At 41.2% G+C, this 13,048-nt stretch overlaps 1 protein-coding gene across 4 annotated transcripts in view; it reads right to left on the reverse strand.

Moving 5' to 3' along the window:
• The window catches only part of LOC122884468 (arginyl-tRNA--protein transferase 1), a 54,809-nt gene that overhangs the window by 29,792 nt on the left and 11,969 nt on the right, over positions 1-13,048 (reverse strand). Inside the window, exons 6-9 of one of the 4 annotated variants that reach the window (XM_044214435.1) lie at positions 12,796-13,010; positions 9,714-9,842; positions 8,095-8,223; positions 1,125-1,157 (exon numbers count right to left, since the gene is read on the reverse strand). In XM_044214435.1, coding sequence (XP_044070370.1) covers positions 1,125-1,157; positions 8,095-8,223; positions 9,714-9,842; positions 12,796-13,010 — 506 coding nt within the window. The remainder of the gene's footprint in view (positions 1-1,124; positions 1,158-8,094; positions 8,224-9,713; positions 9,843-12,795; positions 13,011-13,048) is intronic. The other 3 variants (XM_044214432.1, XM_044214431.1, XM_044214433.1) reach the window with 3 other exon arrangements.

The following is a 13,048-nucleotide window of genomic DNA, read 5'->3' on the forward strand; positions in this document are numbered from 1 at the left end:
TGAAATGGAGAGCATTTGGAGAGAGACAGGAGAAGACAGGGAGGGAGATCAGAGAAAGAAATAAAAACAAGTTGGCTGAGAGGAGGCCAAATGAATGGAGACGGCCCCCTAAACCAGTCCGAGAAGAGGGGACAGCAAAGGCAGGAAGATATGTGAGGCTGTGTGCCACAGTATGTGTGTGCACACATGTGTGTATGTGCGCAAAACTGTGTAATTCAGTGTGCCTGGCTGCCAGCCTTGACGAGGTGATAAAAGCTTGTTTCCTATAAACACTAATGATGTTCATTAGAGATGACCTGAGGGGTCCCACGGTGCAACACAGAGTGACTGTGTTTGTGTGTCTCTGTGTCAGTCAGTTTGTGTGTGCTTCTGGACCTCAGTCCTATTAAAGTGGCTGTTATAAGTGCCCATCCTGGGTCTAATTGCTGGTGTAATTGTCCTGACCCAACAGGTCCACTGGTGTTTCTGAAGGCTGTAGCTCACCAGGCCTGCTAAGTGCTCAGTGATGCCTGGCTGCACCAACTTTCCATGGTGCTTAAATGATTATTTCTTTTTGCTAACTAGACTGATTGCCATCTGTTCGGCACCAAATTGATGCCCACGAAGCTGCCAGAATCAGCCTGTAATCTGTAGCACACCACACAAAGTGAAGAGCAGTGGTATGTCCCATTCTGTCAAGACTAGAGGAAATGACTGGTCTGAAGACCTTGTGTTGAACACAGTCACAACGCAATCTGGACACCACATTTCACTGTTTTGCTCCCTCAACACCCCCTTTCACTTAAAAAGGGCTAAATTAAAACCCCTCCAATATGAAACAAAAACCCCTTCCTGAATCCCTTTATCTCCCCAGTTGGGGAGCTCTTGAAGAAAGAGAGCAAAGGTAAGTATGGGCTGGATGAGGGGAACTAGTGTACTAGTGTTTTGAGTGTGTTTGATGAAGAACTAAATACTGAAACGCTGGACATTTTTCAGATCATTATCATCATCATCATCTTCATGACAGTAATTTCAAAAGGAAGACCTTGTCTTGGTTGGGGCAAATCATTACAGGTAACACATATGGATAGAGACATTTAAAATGGGCTTTATTAAACTGTCAACAGGCCAAAGGAAATACATACCTCTAGTGGTGAATCACAGAGAAATCTCCGGAACTGTGGAAGAAAGGAAGGGGGGGATGGGACAGAGAGAAAAACAGTTAGTTCTCTGGGTCACCAACTCTTTTGAAAAGGCATAAATGAAAACCACACACATTTCCATTGTTGTCCTATATAGTTTATCCCTCCCTGTTTTCTCCTTACTCAGGTGTCACATATCAAATGCAGCCCCCCATTCACAAAGGGGCATAAAAGGGAAGACTGTATTTACACAAATGAAAACATTTAGCCTATCAACTCGAGCTCACAGTCCAGGGAGGACATAGTGATAGCTTAAATAATCAGCATTGCTGATGTCAAAACAGCCTCTCTCTGAACACACTTTAAAATGCACATCAGATATCAATTACTGGAGGACTTTATGTCTGTGGAAACATTAAAATCTTTCCTCCATTCTCTCTACTATTTCCTGTGCTCCTTCTTTAGCACCAGGGTTGAGAGCAGTGTGTCTACAGACGAGCCGACTCGCAGGACTGGAGGACAAAACGTAGCATGCTTCCGTGTTTAAGGCCAAAACCATTCTATAATGAGAACCAGCATAGCCACAGTGGAGCAGTGATGGACAGCTTTTGGTTTACTCAGTCTATCTCACCCTCATGCACCACACCACAGTTTCAAGTTCATATTTCACAAGGAAATGCTACAATCCAGCTGTGCCGTTCATTTGTAGATACGTTCAACTTTGGTTCCACTGTCTGGTGAGCAGAACAGGGGTCTAGAATAGCACTACAGTATCATAAACATAAGATAGAGAGGTTCCAGACAGGACTAAATAAACAAGGAGGGAATATGAATTATGTAAAACGACTCATAAAATAGGAGGTTACATAATGACACTCCTTATTAACCAATGGCTGCCAGGGTTTTTTTCTTGTTTTCCCTCACTCAAACCCTGACTCTCAACTAGTGTTTGACTTATATGGGGTTCTATATTAGATAAAACTGATTCAGAGGGCTTTTTCCTGGAATAGTGTTCTTGTCAGGCTGGAATACAGGATTTTGGAAACTAAAAACCACCAGTTAAAGGTGGTCAAGCAGATTTAACTGCTATTTCATGTGCTGACACCACTGAAGCTGTTGTCATTGACAGCGTATTGGAAAATTTGACCTGTTGAGATTTGTAATGAAAGGCCTGTATTTGCCCAGAATATTGTCAAACCAATATATCAATCTAATTGACTCTTCCTGAAGAATGCAAGAATAAACCAAAGCCAATAAAAATCGACAGGCTCACTTGCTTCTCTCACACTCCTGATTTAATTTCTGTCATGCCTGCTGGTACTTGGAATAGGACTAGTCTCTCAGAGTTTCTGTCAATAAATGGATGAATTCAAGTTACCTTGTACATACAACATACTGGGAGGGATTTTAGTATTTCCTTCTTATTAAAACCAATTTGCTCTACGAGTTACTGGAAATTCCCGCAAGCACACCAACATCCTCTGTTTGTGTGTGAGTGTGTCTGTGCACAGCAGTACAGTTAGTAATAGTGATGACTGCTGAAGACATGGTTCACTGGGTGGGACAGTCCTGGCTTAGGTGCAATGCAAAATCCTGCCAGTAGCCTGAACTCATCCAAAAGAGTGTGTGTTTCTCCGTTTGTCTGCCACAGCTGATGTGTGTGTTGGTGACATTAATGCAGTGTTCTCCAACACGGGGGATGTTTTGGCAGAGAGAGGCTAAAGAATGATGCGCTGTCGTCTGTCATTTCTATTACACCTTTGCCTGAAGCAAACTGTTTTCACTTCCTTTCAAACTCGCCCACTTGAGTTGGATTCTAGTCATAAAAATGACTTAATCCACAAAATATTAGTTAAGTTCCAGTCAGAAAAATAAGTGAATCTATAAAATCTGAGGATCAAGCAAGAAAGCAGCTAGTGTACAGAACTCAAAGCAAAAGAACTAAAAAACAATGCATGCAGTTCTTGATGAGAGGTGTTGTTGTGAGCTATAAAAGTCTTACAAACTGCTCCCTGCAGTGCTGAATACTACAACAAGATGGAACACACTGCCTTTACCCTCGACTCAACCTCACACCAGGATGGAGAGGAGCAGAGAGGATAAGGGGATGGACAAAAATGCTCAGACACAGAACAAATATGAATGACGGTTCTCTACCTACAACTGCACTTATGTCATTTTAACTTCACATTCTCCTGCACAAGGCTGTTAGGCCAACCGTAGCTGCAAAATCTTGACATGCAGTTACATATAATCCATGAGCCTACATCTACATCCCAGAAAGAATGTCAAATTTTAAACTTTTGGCAGTAGTAAAATAATGGTAACTCACTGCATGCAATTATACATATCCTTTCATTTACATGTATTTAAATTCACCTGCTAATCAGAAGAGTATTTTGTACAAATTTGACATTTTCCATGACCAATGTGGAAATTGTAGTGACTACATCTGTTTGATCTTTGCCCATGCAAAAAAAATGCTTATCAAGTTCCCCACCTGTGTAACCATACCAGTAAAGTGTAATTTTCCACTCCTAACTTCGCAGTGACTACTGCTTTCCCAGTCAACAAATTACCAACAGCAAAGCTTCCCAATGTGCGATATTGCTGAAGGGCACAAATGAAACTTTTGTTTAAAACTCACAAAAAAACTAAATAGTTTACCAACAGAACAACAGCTGCAGTTATTAGATGACATCATTTATGGAAGCCATGCTACGACACTGGCTGCTGTGTGTGTGGAACTGTGAATCTCCAATCTCCTTGTAGTAAAATGCTGTATTATTTGATTAGAAAAGTGTGTGAACTTTTACGCATTAGAGTGCAATGCATGCAAATGCATACTTGGATGTGTGTCACGATGAGTTCTGATAGCTCTTAGCACCTCCCTTCCTCAGTCCCTCTCCTCCACCTTTACCAGGTACTCATCAGGGGGCTGCTGGGTAACCATACCAAATGGAATGAGCAGTGGAGCACAGCAGCTTTCCACTGCTGCATCAACCCTCCTCTGCTGGGTGAGGCCGCTCTCCTGGAGCCTGGCAGGGTTGACCCTTTTCTAGCCACTGACAAACAACAGACCACATGGCCCTGCCAGGCTGACACAGACACACAATCAAACTAACAGACAATCTCATTCACAGACGCAGACTCTGCACGAGATAGACAGCCTAATGTGTAGGTTCAGTCACTCAGGCATGAAGACAGCAAACATGTGAATACAATCTCAGCTTCCTCTCTCTCTCTCTATCTCTAATACAACAACACATATGCCTGTAATGGGAGCCGTGTCCAGAGTAACGTCTGGAACGTTCTCATCCACAACACATGGAGTTCATCACTTCCTCTCTTAACTCTCCCTTTCCTATAGTAAACACTCATCTGTGTACAATTAGGAGGGCAAGCAGCCGTCTCAAACACACACACACACACACACACACACACACAAGCTGTTGCGTCTTCACTCACACACATACAGTACTTATAAACACACACATCTGCTTAAGCCTAATTGCTACCTAGACCTCTCGTCATTGTGCTCTTTACTCGCTCAAATTGCTGTTCTTATTTGAGCGACAAGGTGCCTGTATTCACTCTCTCTCATATTAAAAAACAATAAAAACAACCAAAATGCCATTTCTTTCTCTCTTCACCTAACTTTTGCTGACTAGATCATTGCTAAACCTAGCTGCAATGCACAGGTCAATGGGTAAAAAACAAAAGATGTAGCACTGTGACATAACAGGAAGTAGATCTATAATGGTAAACATGCTGCTTATAGAAGGTTTTACTGAACCTCGCATTATTGTGCATTAACCTAATCTGAGCCAAAAGTTATTTTCGTCATTCAATTCTTCCAGTTTTACCGATAAATTTTATTGCCATTTCTCAGCATTTCCATATACTCCCCCCCCCCCCCCCAAAGCGTCCTGGTTAAGGTCCTGGCCATCAAGAAGAGTAAATACAGATTTAACAGGATTTGTTTTCCTGAAAATGAATGCCACATGTGCAGGAACTCAGAGTCACGGCTCAGCACAACAGTTAAGACCAGTAAGTGTGAGTTAGAGAGTGTGTGTGTGTGTGCGCGCGTGTGTGTATGCGTGTGTCTAAATAACTGCAAGTACGTGCTTCAACTCTGTCAGGAAACCATGATTGGATGTGGAAGAAATAATGTCTGGCTCCTTTCTACTCATGGTATGACAGGAAATGCATACATCCTTAAACAAACAAAGTCATTCCCCTCTAGGACATCATACTGTCTAATGGCAGTACAATTTTGGCAGGGTAGTTCAACTTGCACACACACACACACAATCTCTCCTATCGCCTGGCTCTGAGCCAGGCTGACGGTATTCCGCATTGTGTCCCTAGGTAATGCTTTAATGGATTAATAAATACCTCCACAAATACTAAATCACCAAACTTCCTAGGTAGCAGCAGCAGGCATAGAATGGCACGGCACCAAAATGTGCCATCACCACATCAACAATGTGTTTCCCATTTCTTTATGAATGCCACAGGACAATGGGGGGCTCTGAGCTTCTGGGAAGAGAACAGGCGAGTTAACCAGGAGCTTGACGGGCAAGAAAATAAAATCAGCTGTGTTTAGTACTGTGGGCTCAGGAGTGGTTGTCACAGCAGTGAGTCCAACTAAGAGGAATATAATAAAGTCAAATTTGTGGGAACAATTAGAGATGACCGTGTATAAATTGACTTCAGTGGGATGAGACAAACAAAGGAGAGGACAGCATGGCATCTCCAGTGCTGGTGTTAGTGTGATACAACAGAACAGCTTATTTATAGAGGCTGATACCAGGAGGATAGAAAACTTGTGCGGTTTATGTCTGTCACTGGTATTGACTAGGGGTGTAAGCGGTATGTGTATTCATCCCGAACCGTTTGGTACAGGACGTTTGGTTTGGTATGCGGTATTCCTTGGATCAGTACACCCTGTGACCCAAACTATTACTGTCAAAATAGTCTATTTATGTCGACTACAAGCCCGCGCAGAACAGAAATTCTGAAGTTTTACCCGGAACGCTTTGGCAGCACCCCAGTTGCTGTCTACCAGCAGTAGCATGATGCTAGTCAGCTTAGCCCGGTTAGTCAAGCTTATGTAGTGTCGCTGCCTCCGAATGGCAAACACAAATGAGAGACCAGAGCTGGAGGATCCCCTGTGACATTTAGATCCACTGTTTGGGAGCATTATGGTTTCCCGTTAGTTATGATGGGCCGACATTGTTCATTGTCGGGTATGTCTGTGGAAACATTTCAAACATGTAATTTACGACAGCATCACCCGAATGTGTTGATTAGCAGAACGAGACAAAACCAGGCTGGAAGGCGAGTTCTTCTCCCCGCAGCGTTCAGGCAGCCTCTCACTGCAGACTCAGACCGTGCCAAAGTAATAACTAATGCTATAGGAGTATTTATTGCTGCAGATATGCGACCATACTCGGTCATTGAGAATACCGAATTTAAGCATATGCTCAAAGTGCTTGAGCCCGCTACAGTGTGCCTTCACGTGTGCATTTCAGTCAGTCCGTTGCGCTGCTCTATATAAACCAGCGCAAGCTGTAGTTGTTCAGGAATTATCAACAGGTCAGAGTCTTACGATGGAGCATTACTTACATTTGTGTTATTTGTTATTTATACCAAACTGTGAATTTTGAGTACCATAACACCCCTTGTGTCGACCTCTAGAATATCTCCATGTAGCACAGAAAATGCGTGCATACGAATTGTACATATCATCTTAATTAAACCCTGTCAAAATGAATATATAATTTTGTTACAATGTAGAGTCCAGTCATTTCTCTATACCACTCCCTAAGGCAGAGATGTCAGGGTGAATTACAATGAATGGGCTCACCTTTAAGACAAATTAACCCAACCTTAATTCACTCTGTGCTTTTACACTGCACTACATTCAGTCAGTATCCAACCTGGAAAGTCCATCAATAAAAAAAAAAACTTTTATATTTTCTGGCAACCCAACAGACAGCAGAGTTTTTAGATGTTATTCCTCTAGTTCTTGAACCCATCTGATCCCAGTACAGTTATAAACCTGACTTGAAGCTGTGCACACAAACACACACAAACACACGTTCCCTTTAATAGAGCTAGTGTTATGGCACTAGGAAAGAATCTGCCACAGTCTGCCCAATCTGACAGCTTTTATTATTTATTAATTACCTTACTTTTACAAGCTGGAGAATTCAGTAATTTACTGAGGCCTGCTGGCAGGAGGGTGGAGGAGGAGGTTGTTTTTCCAGCCCTGAGGGACAAAAGGCCCTCTCAGGTTAGTGAGAATGTCCAGCAGTTCTGCACCTTGACTTAACTTTATTTTCTCCTTTTTTATTTATATATAAAGTGGAGAAACTGAGGTGTGTATACATTTTTATAATATTATTTACTGTGTTTTATAAATTAATTTTTTAACTTTATGAATTTATACTTGGTTACTGTTTCCCATTCATTACTGGACATTACTTCTCATTCACTGCATAAACTAGTGAACTTTCTCTTTCTTTTATAGAGAGAATGTTTACATATTCAAAGAATAACAGAAAAAAACATTTTAATCAGTATAATTATTTATCGAGGACCAGGCTACAATTCTACCAATTGTGTTTACAATGCTTATGTAATGGACCGTAGGATCAACTGATCCAGGTGCAAAGACTGCGACTCCGAAAGAAAATAATTTTCAGATTGGGCAACAAATAGTGATTATTTTCATTATCACTTAATCTGTCAATTATTTTAACAATTACACGATTGTTCATTTAGTCTACAAAATCCCAGAAAATTGTGAAAAATGGCCATTACAATTACCCAAAGTCCAAGGTGATGTCTGTAAAGTGCTTGTTTTATCTAACAGTCCAAAATACAAGAGGAAATCAGGAAGAAGCTGGAACAAGCTTGTGCAGTAGTGGCCTACAATAGGTGCGGAATGATAATCATGCAGTACCTCACTCTCACTACAATCGCTGGGGTCATCACCATGAATGGCCATCTGGTAGCGGGCGTACAGAGCCACCGACTGCTGATAGGACGCTGTGAATTGAGGGTCCTCAAAGCTGACCGGCACTAGCCTCACCTTCAAGCACAGGGTGTGGAGGGGGAGGAGCAATAAGGTGGAGGGAGGTTTTATAAGGGTTGACAATGAATACAAGGACGGTGAGTAGTTAGAAAAAGAACTAAAAAAAGAAGAAGAGGAAGCATGGGTGCTTTGGGGGAATGAACAGTGTAGGATTGAACAATAGAGGTTTTAAACAGTGTTATACAAGTGCTTTGGCATGTTAGGGTTCACATCAGTCTCCTAGTCCTCGAGGCAAGCTGGTAACACAGCACGTCTGTTTTGAGTTTCAGACTTGATTTAGTGATTTTATCAGATAGTTGCGCAAAAAGGACACATGAATGTGAGAAAACAATGGGATTCTAGGAGACTGAAAGTGTGTTTTCAAAATAATAAGATGTCGGGCAACTTGAGGATGAGGCTAGTGCACTGCCCAGCTTTATACCACAGATCGCACAGAGAGGATTGGTAATTCAAGATTCAACACTGTCAGTGCGTGTAAGGTCCGGAGCAGCAGAAATCCAAAATTGTGTCTGAATGGATCATCTCAGCTAGACACATACAGACTCTTCCAACACTGCAGACTCCTCTCAAGAAGGTAAACAAGGTTGAAGAGACTGCACGCACGAAGTAAATTAAAATCTCATTACCACTGCTTAATGATGAGAAAATGAGATCCCAGTTCAGACATAAGGAACTATCGTGAGGGTAGGGTGATGGGGGGGGGCACAGACGAGGTAAATGTGTGAAGGTCGAGAGGGTTCAGCTGACGAACTGCCCCCCAAAAGTGAAACAGCTCAAGACTAACAACCTGGCTGGCCGACCCGGGGCCAACCCAGACACCTGGAGAAACACTGCTCTCAACCGTGGCGTATGGAAACATTTTCCCCTCTATTTCCGCTCCCTTTGACTCTTATACACATACACTCTCTTTAATACCAACACCTTAATTCACTTTTTTCCCCCCATTCATACAGACATTTTGGTTTTCTTCAACTGGCTTCCTATTTCCAGAGAGTGATGTTGCAAAGTTTAAGTGAAAATTATTTATTAATTACAATCTATTTTCAGTCTCATACAGTTTGAAGATATCTACAGTACAGTCCTGACTTTTTTGTTCATTATGATTTACACTATGAAATTAGTCAAATCTTCAAAAAAGTTAAAAAGTGTAAATAATACCCATTACACATTTAAAGTACAAACTTAATTATTTATTGTTACTCAATTATTAACAATTACTAATAAACAGAGACATTCTGCAAAAACTACTACCTGTGTTCTATTTGTTTGAAATATAAAATCACATAAAGAAATTGAGGTAATGATAAATCTTAGTCTATTATATGATATAAAACTTAAACAAAAGGACCAATATAACATATTCATAAGAGATTAGAGCAAGATAAAAATCCTTTTGATGCCTCTGTAGATACCCAAACTGGTCGACCCTCTCCCTCCCTCCCCAGGTACCCCTAGAGCAGGTTGACCTATGCCCCCCACCCTCTGACCTGGCTCTCGGAGGGTTTATCAGGAGGGTCCTTGTGTATGGCCATCTGGTAGAGTTTGTACACCTGGTAGGAGGCATCGAAAGAGGCTTTGAACTGCGGGCTAGGGGGATTGGAGCGCACTAGCCTCACCTTCAAAAAGAATACGGGCAGACAAAGGTTAACATCAAAATGGGTAAAGGTACTGAGAATAACATAAGTGGTGATTAAAATCTTTAAAAAGGAAGATATTATCACAAATCAAAGAGAGAAAAAGTGTGAAAAGAGTGTGAAGGGAGAGAGAGACTGACACACACACCCTCTCCTGGCTGGGTGACACGCCTTTTAGATTTGAAACCAAATAAAATGAATACATTTCCTGTTGTGAAAGTTTTGTTATTCTTCTTTATTAAATGGCCTTGTTTTCACCATTGACAGCTGTTGTTCACCATAGCTGTAGCTTGAAGGGAAAATAAGAACAATACAAAGAGGGTGTGTTGTGTCCATCTCCATCGTGACACAAAAATGTCAGGTGTCACTCAAGATAACAAAGAATGTAACATACATTTGCTGTGATAGAAAACTGTTAAGAACTCGTAGAAGTCCTCAAAAAGAAGAAATAACCATTAGCCTATTTACTTTCTATTTACTGTTCATAATGTGTATATGAGCCCGTTTCCAGTGCTTCACCATGTCGTCTGAGAGTTTTATTCTTGATCCTGATCATACCGAACAGAAATTAGAGTGTGCGGATACTTTTTATCATGTCTGAATGAACAGAAGATTCAGATTAAGGTCAACTAATCTTTTTTGAAGAATTTATGCTCCTTTTGTTGCTCTTTAATATTTGTGTTAAAATTCTTGATACTTTTTGATGACTTGTCGCGTGTCTATATTTGTGTATAGTAGAGCTAGACCAGTAAATTGGCCAGGCCGATATATCCGCCGATATTAGCTTATTGCAGATACATCAGTAACGGTGTATATGTGGGCCGATAATTAATAAGAAATGCAGCATAGAAATGGCAAACTAGGCTTGATGTAATTTAGAAACAGTGTCACCTTTACATAGCTTGTCCACCAGAGAGCACTGATAGGTTGATTTTTGCAAAATGTCCCACTCCATATGTATCTTGGTCACAATTATTTTAATAAACAAATCTAAGGGGTCCATATCATTTCAAAATATAAAATTAATTAATTAATCCATACATACAAATGAGAGATATATACTTTATAAGTGCTATAAATCAATCTGAGCAGGAAAATCACGAGAAGCCTGTGAGTGTTTCTAATGTCACACAAACTAAAAAGAATTCACCTTCCATCCCTGTTTAATTAACTGTCTCTTCGTTTGGAAGCTTTTGTTGGCCACAGAGGCTGTGCCATATGAATCCCCTGGACGGACAGGATAGAGGAACTGAACCTGGGGTTTGTTTGAGTTGGACCCAAGTGGGTTTCTCTCATATGACCACTTGGCATCTATCCTTTAGTCAAACAGAGACGTTGGACCTCTTACATAAAAAGGACAACGCTGAAGTTCGGTCTTTTTAATTTTGTTCTAAATCTAGAGATATATTTTGATAGGCTGAAATCCTTTTGGTGAACCAACACTGCAGCAGATAGTGGACAGCATGGAAATGAAATTTTTAACAATTCTCATAACAGTCTTGAAATTTAACACCAACAGTCTAATACTTGACTGCTTTAAGAATGTTCAAATAAGCCACATAATACCAGTGGCTTTTGTTTAACTTTAATTAAAATAAAAAAATCATGTTTTTTTTAAAGCTTTAACTGAAAGATATGTTGCTCTGAACCTGGATCTTCAAGACCTCACAGTACAGCAATATAAAGTAATATAATACAGGAGACAACGATTTGCCAAACCATTCCAAGTTAGCAATAGGAGAGTTAGAAGTAAGGCTATGAAAATATGAGAAAAGTGTGGAGACAGTAGACAAGACTCTTGAGGGGAATAATGAGTGAACAGTTCCACACTTTCCTAAGGTGCTCTGAATCATGTTCTCACACTGACCCCTGGCTGTGGCTCTTGAAACCACAGCAGCATTTAAGGCCAGAGCAGAGGTAACTAACGGACTATACATACGGTACATCTTAACTTGTCTTCCCTGTCACTGTGACTTATATTTTTGCTATGCATTTCAATTACTTCAAAAGTAATAAGCTTCTCCAAGGTCACAGACGATGGAGAGAAATGTCAATGGAGCAGTTTCCCAGTAAGCAAAGGTGAGCTTATGACAATACCAAAGCAAAGAGATGCTTAGTCACCAAATCTCTCGGTTTCCATTTCCTGTTATTTTCAAAAATATCATATGTAACCTGCAGAGCATACTCTGAAATCTGGCACAGCCTTGTCACATGTTATAAACAGCTAAATGGGTCAAATAGAGGCATCTCTCAATTATTTGACTTGTAAAACATATAATTAACCTTCCTTTGCAAAGGATGACCTTGTGTTCATGCCCACTTAGCGAAATTGAACAATAATTGCAGGCAAACTAATTAATCCAATTGAAAAGAGCTGACTGGGAGGAGGTCTTGCCGGTCTAGTCTCAGGGGGTATATAGACAAGAGACAGAAACTGCCTGGTTCATCACTGCATCTGTCTCAAATCTTGGTCAAGACCAAGAATGACGTTACTCTACCAACCTCAGCTTGAGGCCTTCGCCAGGGATCTTTCTACATTGTTCTGCCCCTTGCCAAAAGTTCATTTCCATGTCCTCTCATACCGGCTGAGCTGGGAGCTGTGGTTTTAATGTCATCAGCAGGGTAACGCGACCCAGTTTGTGCGGTGTGTCTGTCATTTGGTTGAATTCTAACTGGGAAGAGGTGGTTTTTCCACTCTGCTCTGGCCAGCTATCCTCTCCACACACATAAACACATGGTGAAGTCACTGGAGCTGGGGAAGAGGGCTCTATGAAACCAAAGTTTCAAGCTAACTGAATCCAAACATTATGGAGAGAGAAAGCTCAACCAAAAACACTATTTCTTTATGATAGCTGGAATCATCACAATAGGCTAATGTTTATTCCAAGTCACATAAAAAGAGAAAAGAAAGTACCTACTCTATATTTCTGCTCACCTCAAGGCAATGAGAAGAGTTGTCAGGCAATAACTCATTGATGAAATCTTCCAGGGGTTTGGGTTGGTTTGTCTGGGTGGGAGTGGGTGGGGTAGGAGAGACAATGGAAGAGACCCCAGCAGCATCATGTCTCATCTGCTCTTTCTGAAGACGTCGCTCCTTCCTTAAGTCTTTGGCCTTCCGACATGGCGGCCGGCTAGCATCAGCTCCCACCCCTGCACCCCAGAGCAAAGAGAAGAATGGCAGAATTGTC

Source organism: Siniperca chuatsi, linkage group LG11, assembly GCF_020085105.1.
Source record: "Siniperca chuatsi isolate FFG_IHB_CAS linkage group LG11, ASM2008510v1, whole genome shotgun sequence".
Classification (NCBI taxonomy): domain Eukaryota; kingdom Metazoa; phylum Chordata; class Actinopteri; order Centrarchiformes; family Sinipercidae; genus Siniperca; species Siniperca chuatsi.